This window comes from Agelaius phoeniceus, chromosome 6 (assembly GCF_051311805.1).
Source record: "Agelaius phoeniceus isolate bAgePho1 chromosome 6, bAgePho1.hap1, whole genome shotgun sequence".
Lineage (NCBI taxonomy): Eukaryota > Metazoa > Chordata > Aves > Passeriformes > Icteridae > Agelaius > Agelaius phoeniceus.
In genome coordinates, this window is record NC_135270.1 from 47,089,024 (window position 1) to 47,111,124 (window position 22,101).

Genomic DNA, 22,101 nt, shown 5'->3' on the forward strand with positions numbered 1-22,101 from the left:
AAAGATTTACCAGAAAGGGTGTGGCTTAATGAGCATGTGTTCTAGCATCATAAACAGAATCACCTTCCATAATGCCTTTCAAACATATTGATATAAATACCTGTGAAGTCAGGTGGCAAAAGGGAAGATAGAATTTAGCATAAAAGCAACCTCAGTTTTTTGTAACTTCATTTTTTATATGAATAATTTATCCAATAAGACTTTCCACATGACCCCACAAACAGAAATTTGAGTGTAAATTGGTAATGTTAAGGACAACAAAACCCAAGCAGGACAATAAATGAGAAGCTTATTTCTTGAATTATGGTGTAGGAGTCCAGTATTTTCCCATGTTAATAGTGTATCATTATCAAAAAATTCATAGAAATCTTCATCACCAGCTTGAACACTGAAAGTTACTAAATACTTTTCTCTGTCATTAATCAATATAATATTGCTATTAAGAAACGCCACTTTGAGTGGCAAGAATAAGTTCAAGCTAAACGTAACATAGAAGCACTAAAAATATTACAAAACTGTATGAAATCTCTTTAATAGCCATGGTCACCTCATTTACAGAATCAAAGATTAGAATCATGGCACCATTTAGGTTAGAAAAGACCCTCAAGATCTTTTAGACCAACTGTTAACCCAGCACTGCCTTGTTCACCACCAGACCATGTCCCTAAGCACTGCATCTACATGTATGTTAAATACCTCCAGAACCTCCACCACTTCCCCAGGCGTCTGTCCCAATGCCTCACAGACCTTTTGGTGAAGGAATTTTTCCTAATATCCAGTCCAAACCTCCTCGGGGGCAACTTGAGGCCATTTCCTCTTGGACTCTTGCTGGTTGCTGGGAGAAGAGACCCCCACCTCCTTTCAGGTGGTTGTAGAGAATGATAAGGTCCCCCCTGAGCTTTCTCTTCTCCAGGCTAAACAACCCCAGATCCCTCAGATATTCCTCCTATGTCTGACTTTCCTGACCCCTTACCAGCTTTGTGATTAGGACATATTATACAACAACTATGGCATTTAAGTAAGAAAATATTTTATTCTAATTAAAATAAAACCACCTTTTTTTATCCAAAAAAGAAGTATATATGTAGTCCTAATAGAGTACTAATCAACATCAAAATCTCAAACTCAGTAGTTTTAAACAAAGATGCTTAACTTTGTAGAAATTTGAGTTCTTTATACACAAAGGAACTGTAATATTCAAATCTAACTTCTGGAGCATCAGCACCCACATCTGTTATTTCCTCTAAACAATGAAAGAAATTTCTGGTTTAATATTCAGATTGGAATTTACTGAAGACCAGCTGGATCAAAATTAATTTTGTAAATCTGTCTAAAATAAAAACTTCAACAAAAATATAGAAAAAAATAAGAGGAAATGCAAGAAGTATTTGCATCATTTATGCTTCTACAGCTTTTCTGGAACCCATCTTATTTTATGTACTATATATATCCTTTAGTGTCTTTCAGCAGGTTCTTACCTCACAACTTTACCTGACAGGAACACTGGAGTGACACATATTGATTGGCAAATTTCCAAGATTCACTAATACTCACTAATATTAGTGTGTTATCAGGATGATTTATAGTTCAAAAGCAATAAGCTAAATTACATGAGGAAAACAGTAAAAAAAAAAACAAAACATTTTTCAGAATTGATTTAGGAGGTGACCAAGAGATCCCTGCAAAACATCTTTAAACAATGTAAGGATCAGAAAGGGAGTATATAGACAAATAAAACAGAGAGGTCCACTTTGAGCTATATTATATCGGTTTTTGATGTGACTGCATGCTCATGAGTCTAAACTCTTACATCTGGAGAGCCACCTGAGGGGATGGGAGCAGATTCCAGAGCAACCTCAGCTTATTCCAGTCTGGAGAAATGACAAGCCAAACATGATGAGACCACTTAAGCTAAGGCTGCATGTCCCACCATGCCTGCAACACCTCCCCATGACCATGTCAGATATATAAACAGACCAGGGAGTCTGTCTAGAAAGCTCTGATAAGATGTACCAGGAGAGCAGCTGGAAGCAGCTTTGAGCTCAGACTGTCCTTCTCTCCCCTGGGTGTCAGTGTGTCCTGCTGCTGGCATCTCGTTCAGCAGCAGCTGCTGACCTGCTGGTGTCCTCCTGTGAAGGTACAGCCTTGGCTCAAGGAAAACCCTGGACATTGGGGGCCTGGCCTCCCAGGAACGCTGCAGGGAGGGCTTTAACTAAAAGCCCTTAATGTAACAGGACCAGGAAGGAAACTTCAGCTTGGAAATTACATATTTTAATGACTACAATTCCTTCAGTCCCCTTTTCATTTGGAAGACTAAATGCCAGGAGCTAGTTACCTGAATGGTTGCTGAAATATAAGAGCATTTTAGATGATTTCAAATAATTTTGGGGAAAAGAGGATCACTGATCCAAACTGTCAGAGAATGAAAAAGTAAAAGTCACATAGACATGATTTCTAAAACGTTGCTAGTTCCCAGAAATGACAGTATTTATATGCAGATATACATACAGTATCAGTTCAACAATGAGTTTAATCTCTGGTTACAGTTTTCCCAGTTATTTGCCTCAGAAGGTTTAATTCTAAACATTAAAATTACATAAATTTCAAAATTTCTATTAATAAATATACTAAAATAATATTTTACTCTACGATATAGCATTGTTATTACAAATTATTTAGAAAAATCAAACAGAATAGGAATGTGATTCAAATTTTTAGAGCTCAGCTTTTCCAAGGAAGAGTTCATTCATGACATCTAGTGGGTAAAGTTAGTATTACTTTTAATTTATAAAATAAATGCAAACGTGACCAAAAAAAATGCAGCAACAATTTACTAAAAATTCAGTTGCTTGACTGCAGTTGATGATGCTAAGCAATTGCCATTTCTACTGAAAGTACTGTGTTAGTAAGTAGTGCAGCTGAAAAACAGTTTCACCTTAAGAAATAATGAATGCACATTATTCCCCATGTCTTGCAAAAACAATTGGAAGGACTCTCCTTGCCAGGGCTGTTCTTAATCGTTTCCAAAAAAAAAAAATAGAAGGGCTGCTCCTGTAGCCTAGGATTTTGTGAATTTTGACAACAAAGCAATGTGCACAATAACATGCTCGAGAACTGGATCCTAACAATTGACTTTTAGGATTTCAACATCTGCATTTGGCTCCTCTCTGGTGCACAGAGAAAGTTGCGTTTCTCAGAACCAGATTAAAAACCACACACATGTTGAAAGGAACACACTCAGGACCTAGTCATCAGCAAAAGCAAAACTTGTGGCTGTGCTACAAACCTTACCTAATGCACACTAGCAGAAGCCACAAAAAGAAAAGTATCTGCCTCCCCAGGGACCTTTTAGGGATCTTCACAACGAGCAGTAATTGGGTAAAGGGCAACAGTTGCTGGAATTGGGCCCACTTACGGAGCAAGCAAAACTAAGAGATGACAGAATCAGCCCTGGAACAGAGGTTTCTTAATTAATTTTTGTGCAGCTGCACAGACCAAATGGTCACAGTAGTGCCTAAAGCCACAGCAGGTGTGACTTGGCACCTTTTCAGGAAGAAATAACTAAACCTGCATCTCCTGTTTCCCAGGAGTCCTCTACTCGTATTCTCTTTCCTAGGAGATGCCATCAGTGACTCATGCACAGAGCCTGCTCTTGTTTAAATGCCTTAAGCATGTTTTGAGTATTCCTGCTGGAAGAAACATCCAGGGAATTTGACAGAACACTTAATTTTTATATGGTAAAAATAGCTAGGAGAAGATAGATAAGGAAGAAGCTGAGCATTTTGAGATTCATAATTCAGCAGTTAGGACTCACGTTAGAAGCCTTAAGCATTTTTAGATCTGGCCACAGTTCATTGAGAAAATGTTTACCCACAGCTGAAATGCATCAGAAATTACTACTCTCATAGTTTACTAAAATATTTATTTTTGTGGGTTTTATTCTAAATTATCATAGACACAATTTTGTTTATGACCTTGTCAAGACAGTTTTTGTAATATATGTGTTTAATTTAAAGATAATAATAATTATTCCCAAGTGGTCATTAGGGAAGAAGATTGCTGGAGAAGAAAGATGATTCAGTCTTTCTATACTTTACATATATAATACACTTTATAGTAGATTGGCCTCATTTATTGACATGGCATGAGAAAGACTCACAGACACATTGTGTGTATTCTGAAATCTTTTGTGTTCTTCATACCCTTTTTTAATTCACTTGTACTTACTTGAATAAAAATGTGACTTCTAAAACTACATCAAGCCATCCAATATATATCCTGTATTTTCTTCTAAGTATGGAAACACATTATTTCTCTCAATCTTTCTTTTCTTAAGATTTCTGTACAGTTGTAAATTTACATTTGAGAAGTCATGCCTAAAAATGTCCAACTATTACCTGAAACTAAAACCAGATATATTTTTGAGAATACACGTTTATTACTGGGACATGTAGCAGTTTCGCATTTACTGAAACCACTGAATAAAGAATTGAATGTACCACTAATAAACACCAATAACAAGCTCAGTAAGTCACTTTTTACATCTTGTACATGAAATACAATACAACCTTCTACTCATCACAGTCTTCAACAGAAAAGCCAGGGGTTTGATTATTTTCTTTTGGAATAAATACATGCAAATTAGAAAATTACTTTTAGAATTTGTAGGTATTTCCGTTTACCACACCTAGAGCAATCCAATTAGTGTAGACCAGCGTTCTCAACAGTGAGACATCTATGAGCTGGATCTTCAGAACATAAAAAAGTATATACCTTTGAGGGTTTCTAGCAAAAAAGACATTACTAGACCAACTGTAGAGTCTTCTCTGCTTAAATAGCCTTTGTTATCTTCATTGCATGCTTCAAAAACCTACAGAAAGAGATTTGCATTAAAAACCAATAAACCTAACCTAGGATTTTTTATTTTGCTTAAGTGTTACAGGAAAAACAAAAGAAACACTTGTTGAATCACCTCTATTCATCTACTTTGTTCCAGTAAAATTGAAAATGGGCAAGTCCATTCAGTTTGGGATTTTTAGGTTAAAATAAATTTTTTCATACTGCTACATTTTATGTGCTTATGATGAAAAAGCTTTTTGCAAACTTAGAATACATAGTACAGACTTCTGGGAAACAAATCACGTGAAATTTGCTTCTACCGGACCATACATTTTTTCTTGAAAAATGCCAGATAGCTTTAACTCTCATTAAGCCACTATACAGACAGGAACTATGAGGAGAGCGTGCAATGAAAGGGTAGTCAGAAGCCATCAAATTTTCTGTGGTACTTATAGAAGACAAAACAGCATTTCCAGAGCCTATACTTAGAGACTACATACTTAACATAGGAATCCATCCAACATTCCCAAGAGCTTTTCCCACAGAACACCTTCAGCAAGGGTTGATAACACAGCATCATATCTTACAGTAGCGAAGGTTTATCCACAGAGCATTTCAGGGAAAACCGCTATACACAGCCCTGCGGACAAGCACTGAGGAAATTTCACAAACCAGCTGAATTTTCAGGAAAGATTTTCTAAGAGCAGCCTACCCTTTTCACTGCGTGTTGACACTTCCCGAATTTGTTAACTGCAGCCACAAGCTTACAATAAATTAAGAGTAACGAGAACCAAGCGCTCAGTTCACCGCAGCAGCCGAAGCGCGCTTTGATGCGGGCCGCGCTCCTCCTTTGATTAATGTTACACCTGCTTTCCTCCTCTCCTTGCCGAAGCCCTCACGCAGTTATCTCATTAGCGGGGCACTTCAAACACAACAATTAACACCGCGCCGAGCGAAACCATTATGCAAATTCCGCACCTGCCCATAACTAATATTAAGGTCCAATGAAGGCTCGTTAGAATAACTCAGCTCACTGAGACGCGCCGGCTTTGCCGGTGCACTCCCCGGAGCCGCCACCCGGAGCCCTCACGGCGGCCGCGCGCCACCGCCTCGGGGGCGGGGCCGCGCCGGAGAGGGCGGGCCGGGCCTGGGCCTGCTCTCGCTCCCCAGCGCGGGCGCTGCCGGGCGGGCGGCGGGGCGGTGAGTGAGTGAGTGAGTGAGTGAGTGAGTGCCGGCGGCGGCAGGGCGGGCGGCGGGGTGGTGAGTGAGTGCTGGCGGGGGGCCCGGCCGGCTGCAGGCCCCGAACGGCTGCCGGGGCTCTTTGGTACCGTGGCCCGCGCGGTGCCTCCCCCGGCCGCGGGCGCTGCTTTCACTGTGGAGTGGCGGCGGGAGCCGCGGCCGCGTGGCCCTCGGCGCGCTGGGGGCGGCGGCTGTCGGGTTCTGCCGCCGGGGTTTAGGGGGAAGCACAGCGGAGGGGCTCGCCGGGGCCACGGGGGTGACGGGGGAAGGCCGCGGTCCCGGGGTGTTCCCGCGGGGGCTGCCGGAAAGCGCCTCCCCGGCTGGGCCCGGGCTCCTCAATCCGCTCCGCAGGGCGCGCTGGGTCGCTCAGCCATGGGGCAATATCTGTGTCGTGCAAATCGCACCTCTGATTTTTAGAATGCTTTCCTCTATCTTAGCCTGTTTTCCATGTGCGGGTTTTCACGTTTGCAGCTTCCCATTTGATGGTTGCCCCTATTGCACGTGTTTCTTTGTTTCCCGGGCACAGAAACAAGCCTTGTACGCTGTGAAATTTCCCGGAGCTTCTTCCACATACCGAAGCACAGTTCTTTAGTAATAAACAAGTGGGAGCTAGGAAGGTAGACAGACTTGACCATAACAAAAACGTTCAATTTTTGCTTGGTGTTTTTCTATTCCTAGGAACATGCTTCAGGAGGGCGCACACGGTAAATGGACAGTGTCTAGCAGTGATGAAAGTGCCGAGGAAAATTCGGACAGTGAAAAACCATGTACATCTTCACTATCGGATGCTGCGTGTGGTAGAACGAGTGAACCACAATATCCATGCTCTGAAGCTAGGAAAGCTGCTCACAAGAGAAAAGCTTCCCCCGTGAAGTTCACTGATACAAGTCTTTCTGCAGAAGCACCTCCAGCAGTAAAACAGAGACCAAGCCAAGAAGGTTCAGGTTGGTGTCTTTCTAGTAGTGATGAAGAGCCTGAAGATCAGCAAAAGCATGTCCACAAAGAAACAGTGAAAGAAGAAAAACACGATGTGTCCAAAGAGCATCCTTTGAATCTTTGCAAAGATGACAAACTCTCAGAGAATCTGAAAGAAGAGGAGTATAATGTAACATCCAGTGAAGCCCAAGATATCTGGGATTTGGTAACTGGAGGCAATCCTTTCAGTTTTTTTCTCACTAAAGTCAGTGGAATTGAACGGAACTATAATTCTGGAGCCCTGCACATAAAAGGTGAACAAGTGGCTTCTACTACTAGAGGGCTTTTGGGAGAAACAAGGGAATGCTTATTTTTAGTTTGTGGGTATTTTTAAATGCAGCTATTTCTTGGTGTTGCTGAGGTTTCATACTCTAAATGTGCAGGTTTGTAGAAATTGATTCTGTTATCTGGACCTTTCTCTTTTAGAAGTATAGTGTATAAAACACTATCTGCTGGTACTTTGTTGCAACTTAGGCTGCAGAAGTCTAATGTGAATTTAGCCAAGGCAAGTCATGCTGCTTCTCATTGCTGCTTTCCCTGTGAGCTAGTCTGGGGAAAACCACCTGTGGCACTTAAAGGGGTGCTTTACTTGGGTGCATAACTCTCTGAGTAGTTGTTTGCACTTGCCTTTGTGCTGCTGAGTGGTTTGGACCTAGTAATTCACTATTACTAGATTAAGTACTTCTGAAATTCTGTGTCTGGGGTTCATGGATCTGTTAAAATTCAGCTGGGAGAGAGCTGTCCATCAGTCAAGATGGAGTCTTTGGAGTACAATACTGATGCCTCAGGAATGTTCTGTTAGTTGCCTTTTGATGTAAGGGGGGAAAGAGCTTTCTGCACCTGTAAACATCCCTGTAGTTAGAAATAAAATCTTACACATCACAAGACAGAATCAGAAACAAGAATTAATAAGAGAATTGTGTATAGTTTCCTGTGTTACTGTGATTGAACTATGGATAGACATATCCCACAATCAGTCTGCAGCAGATAAATAAGCAGATTAATAAGCATTGTTAAGCCCTTATTGCTGCTACTCTGCCACAGTTCTTCAAGCTCCCTTGATAGGAGAGAGAGCAATTTGATGTCCCTTTCTCAATATGATGTTGGACTTTTTCCTAATCAGCTTTTAAAACTTGTTTTCTGCTTTGAGAGAATTATTAATTTTTGTAAGCATATGATCCTGAATGATTCACAGGAGAGTCAATTACTTGGAATACTTGAAACAGTAAACCTGTGAATGCCCCTGTTACACCAGGTCTATGAACGATCTGGCCCTTGTGCTGTGGTAGTTATCAAGCTGTTCAAGATGCTATATGTTTACTTGAAGTCTTTTTTTATTTATTTATGCTTTAATATTTTTAATAGATATTTTGTCTCCTCTTTTTGGAACTCTCATATCTTCTGCCCAGGTGAGTTTCCTGTTTGTCAAACTGATTTCTCTTGCTTGTTTCACTTCATTAATCTTAAACTTGTTAATCTGTGCTTGTGCCATGTGGCTGTTATTAAATGTTTTCAACTGTTGAACAATTTATTGAAATATAAACACAATCCTATGTTCTGCTGTAGAATTCAGGCAATTATAAGACTACTTTCTCCTGTTTTTGAGGAAAGTGCAAATGAGAAGTGTGAATTTATGTTCATATAAATGAGGTTTGTTGAATGAAAGAATGCATTGCAATCTAGGAATAATATCTTTGTTATTGCCTAGAAGTTTTGCTATCATTCATGATATAAACACATGACAAAGAGATGATCCTTGAACCTAAGCTTTTACATTATGTGCATGTGATTCTTTTTTTCCCTGGATGGTAAATTTTATGAGTACTAATGCATACTTTTGAGAAACTTAAATTCATTCTTGAATTGTTAAAGAGGAATGAAAGAAAGGATATAAAAGTCAAAAATACACCTGTTTTTAGAATATGTTATATATGAGGTAAGTAGTAATGTGTGATGAACATAAAAAGTGGCTTTTGCTGTAGTTCCTTGATATAGCTGTTTTTCTCTTTTTAATGAGTCTATTTTCTTTTTCTTACTTACAAGTTTAACTACTGTATAGATGTGGGATGGCTTGTAAGACAGTACCCGCAGGAATTCAGGTATGTTTATTTTACAAAGGTGAAATGATGACATTTCCAGATCATTTCTGTTCATACAAGGTCCTGTTATAAGTGAATGATAAACACTTCCTTGCAGTGCAGATGATTGTTACAACTTGATATACATAGACTTAGTTTTCTTTCTTCTCTCATTCCACATTCCAGTTAGTTCTCTGATTTCTTGACTCTTTTCTAGACTGGAAAATAGTCAGAGTTCAGGATAGCTGGTTTCTGATTGTTATTAGTTAACACTGAGGAGGTTCCACTGTGGGCCTCAATGAGATGGCAGTAGATGACCTGGAAGGATGGAACAAGAAGCTTTTTGCTGTACAGTTCACTGAGTCAAAGAGCCAGATAGAGCAAGAGAAAGGAGAGAATGTAGGAGGGGCACAAGAAAACTGTGTGGAAAGGATCAGGATGATCTCATGGATATGATATAGTAAGGTGATGAGTATTGTCATAAAAGCAGTTCATGTTTGCTTGAAATTCCTTTCTGTAAATTGCAAACTCCTGCAGATGGAGTGAGCATATAATGTGCCTGGTTTTTTTTGTTTGTTTGTTTTTTGTTTTGCTGGAAGTGCAGTAGAACCAGAATTCACAGAATCACAGAGTGGGTAAGGTTGGAAGGGACCACATTGGGTTCAGCAGCACACCACTCCTTGTGGGATCCTCCACTACATGTGTCAGAAAGCTGTCATCAATGCTTTCAAGGAGCTTCCTGTACTGTTTGTGCTTTGCTGTGTTGCTTCTCCAGCACATGTCAGGGTAGTTAGTCCCCCACAAGAGCTTGGGTCTGAGGCTGCTTGTACTGCTGCTGTAGAAGGCCTCATCCTCTTAGCCCTGCTGATCAGATGGCAGCAGCAAATGCCAACAACAGTGTCACTCTTACTCATCTGCTTTTTTATCCTAACCCCTAACATCTTGATTGATATGTTCCAAGTGTTGCCTCATGTAGAGGGAAACCCCACTACTGCACCCTTCTGTTTTTCCTAAACAGCAGGTAGCCCTTCATGACAATATTCCAGTTGTGTGTGCTATCCCACCATGTCTCTGTAATTGCAATGAGATCAAAGCCCTGTGACTGCACACAGCTCTCCAGTTCCTTCTGTTTGTTCCCTGTACAATGGCAGGTGCTTTATGGAAGTATCTCAGTGTGGCAGTATCCCAGAGGGGGTGCAAAGAGATTCCCCATAGTCCTGTCTTGTAGTTATATATTTGGCTGCCTCTACTCTGTGCAGTTATCTCCATCCTGTCCATCATTCCCTGTAGCTGGCAGGAGAGAAGAGAACACAACTTGTGCTCCAGTTGTCCCAAGGCCTTGAGGTCCCTCTCACTTGTCAGCAGTCTTGTTGGGACTTTGTTGGTACTCACTTGAAAAACCCATAATAATCAGTGGGCTGAGTTTTCTTGGTGGTCCAGTCTCTTACCCGGACCCCAGGAGGCAACACACCTCCCTATGGATTAGATCTGGTTGGCAGGACCAGAAATTTGCTTTTAGGAAGAGAACACCAAATTACTGCCAGAATTATTAGACCTTTATTAGACCTTCTCCCTTTCCCTATCAATCTGCCACCTTCTCTGTAAGATAATAATTTCTAAATTGTCTTAGGTTCACATTGTATATATTGGTGCTTTTGAAAGCTTATATTTCTCTGTTCAAGCTCTAGGGAAAGAGTTTCTTTCATGATCTTGTATTAAGAGTTTTTATTTTGGTGCCTGCTTTACTCCACACTACCTGTTTCCCTTTTTTTTTTTTCCTGTTACAATGTTCCAGTGTCTATTCTTTAGAGGTTCTATTGTAGTTACTGCTATTTTGAGTTAGTTAATAAGGCATATTGATTTCAGTGCCATCTTTCTGCTGGACTGTCAGATTTAGGGGCCAGATATAGCTACATGAAGGAATGGTTTAGGCTAATTGCTGATTCACTTGATGTTTTAATGGTAATCCCCTTTTGTTTAAGGAAGAAGCCATTGCTGATAGTTCATGGTGAGAGGAGAGAATCCAAAGCTGAACTAATTGCACAAGCACGGCCTTATGAGAATATTAGCTTTTGTCAGGTAATTAACATTTGTATCATCCTTTGGTTGAAGTTAAGCCATATCTTACACTCAGAGTCTTGTTACTGATGAAAAGACACCTTATGTGTGAAGGCTTTTGTTACACTTTGAGGAATATCCAGGATACCAGAGCCATAGGAACATGGTGACAGTGATCTTGGTCAGATGTGATTATGGTAGGCTTCACTCACAAAAGTTTGTACAGAATAGCTGCCCACAGAAATGCTACAGGGCTCACAGAAGAGCTGCTCACCTTCTCCACTAACATGTTACATTCAAGTTCTTACAGTGGCTGAAAAGGAAGCATTATTTTTATGTAAAGCACTGAACTTAGTCCTAGTGTCACTATAATCTTAAATCTCATCAGAGAGTTATTATTTCCCAAATATGTTTTACACAAGAATGCTGATATGAATAATCTCCATAATACTGTTAAAATTGTTGTAAGCATGCTTCCTGGCACATGCCATTTTACCTCTGATGTTCTGTTCATTGTTTTGCTGTCCCTAAGTGGTGAATCCATTGCCTTCATCCTGGGGAAGGATGTGGCTATGGCAATTTGCCAGTGTTTCAGGATTTTGCCAGGTGAAATATATTAATGATCATGGGGACACTGTGCTCTTTGTTAGGAGGAGAATGATCTTGGAATTTTGTTCTCTTTGAAACAGTCTGGTAATCCTGAGTTTCCTGTTGAATGTGGACCCAGTACGGCAGGTGTGTCCTCACTGGTGTTCAACAGTGGGGAAGCATCCCCTCCCTTGACGTGCTGGCAGCACTCCTTCCAATGCAGGCCAGGACCCTGTAGTCATCTTTCATGCAGGGGCACATTGCTGGCTTCTGTTTCATGTCCAGCAGGAACCTTGAGTTATTTTCTGCTGACTGTTTCTGAAAATACTGCTAGTAAAAGAGGCACAAATTCTGGAACAGTTCCAGCATTACCATTTAAATCTAGCTTGTGAAAAGTGCATTAGAATTATGGAGAAGGAAGATAATGTATTTTGTGATCTGTCCACTAGAGAGCAGTGAAATTAAACAAAATAAGAAGCAATGCACAATAGCAATTTTTAATGATCAACTTTTAATTTTGTAGGCTAAACTGGATATTGCATTTGGAACTCACCATACGTAAGTAACACCATGAAGCAGAAAGGTTGCAGTAAAACTGGAGTTCATAGAAATTGTTGAGTCTTAAAGCTTCCATAAACATCTTCTATTTAGAGATGACAGGATTGTTCTAGTTTAATGAGACAAATTAGCCATTTGAGTACATATGAGATGTGGAGGTTAAACAGTTGAAGTTGAACTGGTCTAAGACAGGGGTGGACTGCAGGTCCTGGCTCTTAACCATGCCTTAATACCAAAACTGTAATGCAAACTTGTTCAGTCATAGCCAGGATGGACACAACACTGATTTACTATGTTTTTCAGTTCATGTGGAGGATCTGAAAATAACTAGGAAATCTGGGGGTCTTCTCAAGAAAAAAGCTTGAATTGGATATAATAGAAGTGTCTTAAGGTGAATTTTATAGATGGAAATCGACAGAAAAGATCAGATCTTATGTTTTAGCAAAGATCATTTGAGTTCAGTTTGGGTTTCAGATCTCATCCTTTAGGATCACATGGATATGCTGCTTTTACACAGCTAATGAAAACTTGGATATGAAAATCCGAGCAATTTTTTTACAAAAGATACAGATGTGTATGTTTATCTCAGTCACTAGTTTTAAAATTCTGTTGTGCTGTAGCTTAAGAGTTATGATAAATAAATAGCTTTTTTGCCATCACAATGTTTAGCTGTATACATACCCACTTTTAAGGTAGAAGTCGGTTAAAGAGGAAGTAACTAGGTTTTTTAATAAATTCAGTTATCAGTAAAGGCCTTTGTGTTCCTTAGTTCTTTTTCTGACTGTCTGCAAAGAGATAAGTGTCTAAAGAGCAGTGCAAATATAGGAAGTGTTCTGCAAATATTCGCTTTGTTGTGGGTAATTAGTTGCATGAAATGTTAAACTGTACTCTGGAATAAAATATATGGGGATAGTCTAATGACTGCCATGTGAGCTTGCAATGCATGGATTGAAGTCTTAAGTGCTTGCATGATGCAGAGCATATTTTTGAAAATAATTACCTTGGAACCTTTTAATGAATTGCTAATTTATCTCCTACTCTCAGTGTACTTGAAATAAATGAAGAGTTATATATCTTTTTTTTTAAGGAAAATGATGTTGTTGTTGTATGAAGAAGGTCTTCGAGTTGTGATACATACATCCAATCTTATTGCTGATGATTGGCACCAAAAAACTCAGGGGTAAGCAACAATCCCTAGTAGGTGAATGCTTAATACTTTCCATAGGTGTTTGCTTCTGCTGGAGATGGGACATTAGGTGACACTAGTGTTGCAAGCCTTACACTCTTAAGATAGAGCTATTCTAAAACAAAAATTTTAAAAATTTGACTTAGAGAACTGGTAGCTGTCTGGGTCTGAACTTTTCCTGCTTCTCCTGTAAATAAAACTATTTTCTGAGTTGGGTGATAGCTTCAAATCAATCTGACTGATACAAAATTTTATCGTGCTGTGCTGAATCTTTGAAAAAACTTTGTAGCTATAAAGTACCATTTATATAGATCTGAAGCAGCTATTTTAAACTTGTCCTAATCCTGCAAGAATAATGTGGATATGCAAATGTTCTGCTTTTGTTGTGACTGTATCTAGAATGTAGTCTAATAAATGTTTGGCATTATTGGCTCTGTAATACAGTAGATGACCTAGTATTCACCCAGTATCCTTTCCTAGGAAGGATTTTTTTTCCTGTCTTATTTTTTGGTAGGAGTCTTTTGACTTAATGACCAGCTTAGGACATGGTTTTGTTGAGAGCACAAAAGACAGGATGCAGTGGCATGTTCATATAAGGGTCCTCAAACTTCAGTTTTTTTGGCTATTTTTATGGGAGCATTTTTCTAGTTAGATGACCACAATAAATCAGGGTATAAAATTTCTTCAAACTAATGGGAAGTTGTTTTTCAGAGGTTACTGTCACTTTGACATCCATTTTGCTGCCATTAAATATGGCAGGGTTTTGAGACTTTACTTGTCTGAGACAAGCTCTTTGAGTGGCAAAAATAGGCAGTGGTTTTTTTTGCCTTTAAATCTTATGGGTGGCTTTAGTATCATATGGCAGTTAGCTTTTCAGAAAGCTGAGAAGGCATGAAAATACCTACTGGGATACTTAACAAGTTCCCTACTTGTCAAATATGAGAAATAGTTTTCTTTTTTAGCTTTTGCATACTGCACTGTTATGCAGGATCACAATATGGTGGTTCTGAATTTCAAAGGGTAGTATCAACACATTGTAAAGTTGATAATGCAGAATCTTTGGTTCCCATGGCTGCAGTAATGCGTGAGTGGAAAGAAATACTAAATGTTTTCCCTGGTGGTCTCCATCCTATTTTACTCTGATGGAGGTTCTTGAGAGACAATGTATTACTGTGGGCTACTCTTCAAATATATAAACCTTTCAGATGCTTTAATTGGTGATTTTCTAGGCAGTTGCACAAACCAGAAGTTTAGCAGAACATATTGCAATGTTCTATTCCTGTAGAAAATGTTGATGAAAGAACTGATGGTTGCTAAGTCTGAGCCTGACCAGTTAGTACAGACATTTTTAGTTAGTATCACAATGAATCTGTCAAGTATTTGTTTAGGACCTTCAGATGTGTTTTACTCCTGTACTAAACCCATGTGTTATTAATGCATGGTGTGCTTGTTTGTATGGCTGATTTTTTTCTTTTTTTTTTTCTTTTCAGAATATGGTTAAGCCCTTTATATCCAAGGCTCCCTAAGGGAGCATCTGGTGGTGAATCTGCAACTAATTTTAAATCTGACCTAATAAGTTACTTGGCAGCTTACAATTCTCCTGCACTCAAGGAGTGGATAGATCTGATTCAAGAACATGATTTATCAGAAACAAGGTATATATAATCTTAAAGTAACTTGCACTGTGGATTTTTTCTTTTTTTTTTCTAGAAATTGAATATCTGTGTTAGGATCTGTTAGACCTCGTGTTTATTTTGTAAGGTAATCTTGTTTCAGGCTGGAGTGTTCATACATGACTCTATGTGGTTTTAAAAAATTTATCTTATGTAAATTATGTCAAGTAGACCAACTTCTAGTTTTATAAGCATGCATTTTAAAAGAAGAAAGAAAGGTACACCAGCAGCAACTTTACAGAAGGTAGCTATGAAGTAATAAGGACTTGGTTTCATTTGAGCTAGTCTGGCTCAAGTATTTACTCCAGTAATATTACCAGTGGAAAAAACTGTGTTGTATAGAGTTTGTAATGTAAGAGAGATCATGTAAGCAAAGGTTACTGGAATGAGGCAGAGTTTAATCAACATACATATCTGTAGAATTTTGTCTATAACCGGCATGGATTGGTTTTGGTGGGCAGTATTGTGTCTAACTGGTCCTGGCATAGTCTTCTCTAATATCACATTGCTGATATTACTTTAAAAAAATTCAGGATGCTTAATTTACTTCTGATAAGTAGTTGCACGTAAATATGAACATTTACTTCAGAAAGTGTAAATCTCCCTAGCAACTTAATTGCTGTTTTATAATCTGAACAAAAATTGTTGAAAAGAAAAGCTGAAAATGGTCACATACTGCAGTGGTAGTGAAGACTGAAACCTTGTCTAGTTTATACATTAAAAAGTGCTTTTATTTTTACACAGTGTCTTAAAAGATTGGAGGGGGTAAAAAAAAAAAAGTGTGTACTTTAAATCAGGTGAGCTAACAGCTGCTCTGATTGCATTGATAATCAGCATGAGTTTAAACAGATGAGTTGAGCCCTAGCTGATAGGAATTTATGCATGTGATAGGAAAGTCACTTGTTAGGATAAGGATTGCCATTTGATGTGCTGTTGGGGGCATTCAGTCATGAATAAAGTTAGCCATGAGATGTATACAGTAGGGAACAGCAGCTTAAAGCTGCTTGTTGTGACTTTAGGCAGGTCTCTTCCCTCTTTTCAGGTTAAAGTCAAATAGGTTACTAAACCCATTATTAGGAAGTGTTGAAAAAGCTGTACTTTGCATCTGAACTGTTAGGTGCCCAAATGAAAACTCATACGTGAATCTGCTGATTTGGATGTAGCAGTAGATTGGCTTTACTCAAAATTATGTGCCCAGTTTGGACAAATGAGCTGTTTGTGTGTATTGCCAGCATTATCTATCTTCTGCATTTTTGCACACTGGAAAAGATCTAGTTCTTGTCTCTGCTGTAGAACAGCCTGGTGATGCATGACAGCCATGCAGGAGGCTGATAATAAATTCTACAGTTGAAATTCCACTTTTCTTTGTATTATAAATCCCATGAGAGACATTAAATATTTATGGTTGCGCTTGAGTGTTCAATCTTGCTGGTAAGTTTTACTTAAATATCTTGCTACTTTGAAACCAAAGCACCTGAGATCTACAAAAACCTGGTTTTTTTTCTATTTTTAGAGTGTTTCTGCTTGGTTCTACCCCTGGACGATATCAAGGCAGTGATAAAGAAAAGTGGGGCCATCTTAGGCTCAGAAAGGTACCAAAACTGTAACTTTCATTGTTGATATTCTTTAAAATGTAAATAGAGTTTTGGACAGAATTCTTCAGTTCCTTCTGGTTTTTCCAGCTATCATCAGTCTTTTAATACATTGTTACAGTTAAAGTTAGCAATAACATGTGTAGGCTTGCAACTTAGAACTTAACTTAATCTGTCTACTGATGAAAAATACAATAAAAAATGCTTTTATGAATACATTAGCAATAAAGAGACTAACGAGAATCTCCATCATGTTTTGGATGCAGGGAGAGACATAGTGACAAAGGATGAGGCAAAGGCTGAGGTGCTTGATGCCTTCTTTGCCTCTGTCTTTAACAGCAGGACCTGTTCTCCATGTGTTCAGCTCCCCAAGCTGGAAGACAGGGACAGAGAGTGGAATGAGACCCCCATAATCCAAGGGGAACTGGTCAATGATCTGCTGCAACACTGAAATGGACACAAGTCCATAGGACCAAATGGAATCCACTGAGGGAGCTGGGAAGAGTGCTCATTGAGCTGCTTTCAATCATTTGTCAGCTGTTCTGGCTAACTGGGGAGATCCCAGTTAGTGACTGGATACCCAGGTCATTAGGCCCAATCAGCAGGAGTATGAAGGCAGATCCTGCTTGGCTAACCTGATCTCCTTCTGTGACAGCCTGGTGGGTCAGGGAAAGGCTGTGGATATTGTCTGCCTGACCATTAGTGAAACCTTCAAACAGAATTCTCCTGGAGAAACTGTCTGCTCCTGTTCTGGATGGGTGCACTCATTGCTGGGTTGAAAATTGGCTGGATGGCAGATCTCAGAGTGGTGAATGGAGTTACATCCAGCTGGCAGATAGTTACTAGTGGTGTTCCCCCAGGCTCCTTATTGATCCCACTAAGTCGGAGGGGAGTGTTGATCTGCTGGAGGGTGGGAAGCTTCTCCAGAGGGATCTGGGCAGGCTGGATTGATGAGTGGAGACCAACTGTGTGAGGTTCAACAAGACCATGTGCCTGCCAGGTGCTGTATTTGAGTCACAGCAACCCCAAGCAGCACTACAGGCTGGGGGCAGAGTGGCTGGAAAGCTGCCTAGTGGAAAAGGATCTGGGGGTGCTAGTAGACAACAGATGGACATGAGCCAGTGTGTGGCCAAGAAGGCCAGTGGCATCCTGGCCAGTGTCAGCAATGGTGTGGCCAGCAGGACCAGGGTAGGGATCATCCCCCTGTACTGAGCACTGGTGAGGCCACACCTCAAGTGCTGTGTTTTGGGCCTCTTATGACAAGAACAACACTGAGGTGCTGGAGTATGTCCAGAGAAGGGCAGCAGAGCTGATGAAGGATCTGGACCATGGTGCTGGTGAGAAGTAGCTCAGGGAGTTGGAGGTGTTCAGCCTAGAGAAAAAGGGCTCAGGAAGACCTTACTGCTCTTTACAGCTACTTGAAAGGACGTTGTAGCTGAGTGGGGTTGGTTTCTTCTCCCCAGTAACAAGTGATAGGACAAGAGGAAATGGATTCAAGTTGTACTGGGGGAGATAAAGTTTGGATATTAAGAAAAATTCCTTCCAAGTCTGTCAAGTATTGGAACAGGCTGCCCAGGGAAGTGTTGGAGTCACCATTCTTGAAGATATTTAACAGATGTGTAGATGTGGGATTTAGGGATATGGTTAGGGGTGAATGTGGCAGTATTATATTAATAGTTGAACTCTCTTGCCTTTAGAGGTCTTAGGTTTATTTAGGTAAGCTGTAATGGTAAATCTTCAAGACTGCATATATCACGTTTGCAGGGATCCCTCTTGTTTGGTTTGGACCCTTCTTGTTTTTGGTGGCGTTTTTTTGTTGTTTTTCAGAATTTGATGAGATATTTCATGTAATCTATTAAATGCTTCTCATAATTGAAGAATTTTTAACCTGCACCTCCTGCTGAAATGGCATTATTTCAAATACCGTCATGAATTTTATATGAAAATCTAATGCTGTCTGTGGCAAACTTCTGTGACATACAGAATATTTATGTATCACATTGCTTTTCAACATGAGGTTACTCTTGTGGACATCCCTTTGCTCATTAAGAGCTTGTCCTTTCTGGTACACCTTGTCTGATGTTTTTTGCCTATTTAGACATAGAACGAAGAAAAAATAAAACAGAAAAAGCTTGTAAGGGAAAAAGATGATCTTGTGGTAGATGTTTCTGTGATTTAAAAAGGTTTTTAGTGACAATGGAGATAGACCTGATGATACTAACATTGATGACTGAAGCCATTAGATTGTGTGTTTTCTCTAGAGTGGGGTAAAGGTGGCAACTACATACAATTTAATATCTGTCTATATAAATCTGGTTTTAATGCGAATTTAAATTCCATTCACAGCTGAAGAACTCCTCTGAAAGGATCATTTCAGTTTTCTCTTCAATTGTTCTTTTTCCCCCTCTTATTGTAGACTTCTATTGTAGCTGGGTGTCATGGCTTTAGGATACAAGAGGAATTTTATGGCCAACAACCACCAAATATGAAAAATATTTAGTTGTTTTATTTGTTGGAACTTCTGAAGTTAATGTTTCATGTTTCTAGAAAGAGCTGCTAACATTCTTTTCACCATTATTTAATGGGTGGCTTTGGTGCTTTTGGATAAAACTTGTGATATTTAATCTTCTCTTGAAGTGAGTTTATTTGGAAAGCCTGATGATTTTTTTTATTGCAAAGTTAAATATGTAGTATGAATGTTAATCTCCTTCATTATCAGAAGTAAATTACAGAGGATTTATTAAATCAAAAGTGATATCGAACTGATGAAGGTATTTGGTGTGTGTTGAGGTCTAACAGTGTTTTAATTCCCCCCACCAGCTTCTGAAGGAGCATGCTGTGTCAATACCAGCACAGGAGTCCTGGCCTCTTGTTGGACAGTTCTCAAGCATTGGTTCAATGGGAGCTGATGGGTCCAAGTGGCTGTGCTCAGAGTTCCAGGAGAGCCTGGTGGCTGCAGGCAGCAGTGTGACAACTTTCCGTAAATGTGATGTCCCAATTCATTTGGTATGTCTTTGAGATGCTGGTGACCTTTATTTAACGCTTAATCGTTTGTTTTGGAAATCTTAGTCATTGTTTTGCTTTTAACTTTTGGAAGACAGTAATGGAGTTTTGATCATGAAATTATATATATGCCACTTAAAGCCATTTAGTTGTATGTGGTTTGCTACAAAAATGTACCATAATTTCCATCTGCATGACACTAGATTTATATCATCTCATTAAAATTAGCTTCTCATTCTATAGCTTGTCTTCCACTGGGTTTTGTAGATGCAGCTGTTTTTCCTGCTGAGATGTGGCTGAATCCTTAGTCATTAATACCTTTGTTTATTAGCGGAATTAAGGGGAGAAGTAGAAAAGTTGGTGGCAGGAGTTTGTTAAATCAAGGAAAAATGATGCACGTGCATCATTTTTACCATGTGCTAATTGCCCCTGCATACTTATATCCCACATTTGAGTTGTGAGACTAAAATATCACAAAATAATGTTAAGAACTAACTTTGGCTACTGTAGAAGTGGCTGAAGCAGTATTACTTGAGACTTGCTAGCTAATTTTGGTTAACTCTGTAAGAATGGTAAAAATGCTAGACTTTCTGTGTTATTTGCACGATTGTAGTCGTAGGCTGCAGTGTAAATTTATTGCTTTGAAAAAATGAAGCTTTTAATATTTTTCTCAAGTTTTCTTTCAAGTGTTTGTTTGAAAATTAACAGCTTGTCTATTCAGAGCTGTATTATTAAAGTTACTTTTTGTTCTACCTCCATGAAGGTTTATCCTACTGTGAACAATGTGAGGCAAAGTCTAGAAGGCTATCCTGGTAAGCAGATGAATCCCCGTTTATTTGCTTTTTGTGATCATAATGTCCTGCAAAATCACTTCAGTGGCTTATGTTAAATGAACATGAAGTTGTCATAATGTGATAGAATAGGTGACAGTAGAATCTTACTGCTTTTGCTGGAGCTCTGACTCCTGTTGTGATTGAATAGATAAGGTTTTGTGGGCATTGGTTTGTAACGTTTGTCTGTCCTAGCCATGTTCACATGTCACTGTATAGGAAAACATCAGCTCCTACCCACTGCTCTTACTCCAGCCATAATTTTGGCAGAAAATTCAGGTTTGAGTGTGTCAAGTTCTCCATCTGTTTTGATTGCAATTTCATTCTGCACATTAGATACAATGGAGGCTAAAGTGTTATTGGTCTTTTTTTTAGTATTGTAATATACAACTGTTCTGTTCATTATTCCCATGTTTATTTTCATTAAGTCATATTTGTAGAAGCAGCCCCAGCCAACCTGAAACAGGAACAAATACTGTAGTATTCTGATACAGGGAAGCTTCTGTTACTCAAAAACAAGTCTCCAAAAGGTCAAGGCAATTGGAAGAGATTCATGGGGACTGAAAGAAAAGAATTCTTTCCTGTCTGTAGCAAGGGTAAGAAGAAGGATCTGGGGACCCATAGGCCTGCCAGCCTCTACTTGATTCCTAGGAAGGTAATGGAACAAGGAATCCTGGAAATACTTCCAAACATATGATGGAAAAAAGGTGACTCAGAGTAGTCAGCATAGATTTTTAAACGAGAGATTATGCCTAATTAACCTGAAGTCTTTCTATGATAAGTGGTTTGATGAATGAGGGAGTGCCCCTAGATGTTGTTAAGTTTACCTTTGTCTTTAAAGACTTTGTCATCTTCAACATCTTTACAATGATGTGATGAAGTACAGGCTGGATGAGTGGAAAGTGGGGCAGATTGGAAACTGGCTGAGCTGCCAGGTCTCAGAAGTTGTGAGCATTGGCACAAAGGGCAGCAGGAGGTCAGTGGTAGCATGTGCCAAGCACTGGGTGCTGGGGCCGTGTGCTAATGTCTTCATCAGTGACCTGGATGGTGGGGCAGAATTCACCTGTAGGGAGTTTCCAGATAATACAGACTGAATAGGAATGGTTGATGTGTTGGATGGCAGTGCAGTCAGTCAGAGGAACTGTGCAGGCTGGAGAAATGAGCTGACATCAACCTCCTGCAGTGCAACCTCAGGCAGTGCTGAAGATGAACCAACAATGCAGCCTTGTGCGGTGGTGTTTGCAGGGGTTCCAGGACAAGGGAACGGATGAGAATCTTGACTGCGTGTTTCAGAAGGCTGATTTATTATTTTATGATATGTATTAAAAGAAAATGATATATAAAACTATACTGAAAGAATAGAAGAAAGGATTTTGTCAGAAGGCTAGCAAGGAATAGAAAGGAATGGAATGATAGTAAAATCTTGTGACTGACCAGAGAGTCCGAGACAGCTGGACTGTGATTGGCCATTAATTAAAAACA

General features: G+C 39.5%; 1 protein-coding gene across 4 annotated transcripts in view; it reads left to right on the forward strand.

Annotated features, from left to right (window-relative positions):
* Positions 1–5,884: 5,884 nt before the first annotated feature.
* Positions 5,885–22,101, forward strand: part of TDP1 (tyrosyl-DNA phosphodiesterase 1) — a 38,812-nt gene continuing 22,595 nt past the window's right edge. For 3 of the 4 annotated variants that reach the window (XR_013182869.1, XM_077180607.1, XM_077180609.1), the window contains exons 1-11: positions 5,885–6,039; positions 6,757–7,307; positions 8,419–8,462; positions 9,097–9,152; positions 11,114–11,210; positions 12,301–12,335; positions 13,423–13,515; positions 15,012–15,176; positions 16,708–16,786; positions 19,607–19,792; positions 20,553–20,601. Coding sequence is in view for 3 of the 4 variants with exons in the window: in XM_077180607.1 (XP_077036722.1) it covers positions 6,761–7,307; positions 8,419–8,462; positions 9,097–9,152; positions 11,114–11,210; positions 12,301–12,335; positions 13,423–13,515; positions 15,012–15,176; positions 16,708–16,786; positions 19,607–19,792; positions 20,553–20,601 (1,351 nt within the window). In the remaining variant the exon portion in view is untranslated. Of the gene's footprint in view, positions 6,048–6,756; positions 7,308–8,418; positions 8,463–9,096; positions 9,153–11,113; positions 11,211–12,300; positions 12,336–13,422; positions 13,516–15,011; positions 15,177–16,707; positions 16,787–19,606; positions 19,793–20,552; positions 20,602–22,101 lie in introns of all 4 variants that reach the window. The other variant, XM_077180608.1, reaches the window with a different exon arrangement.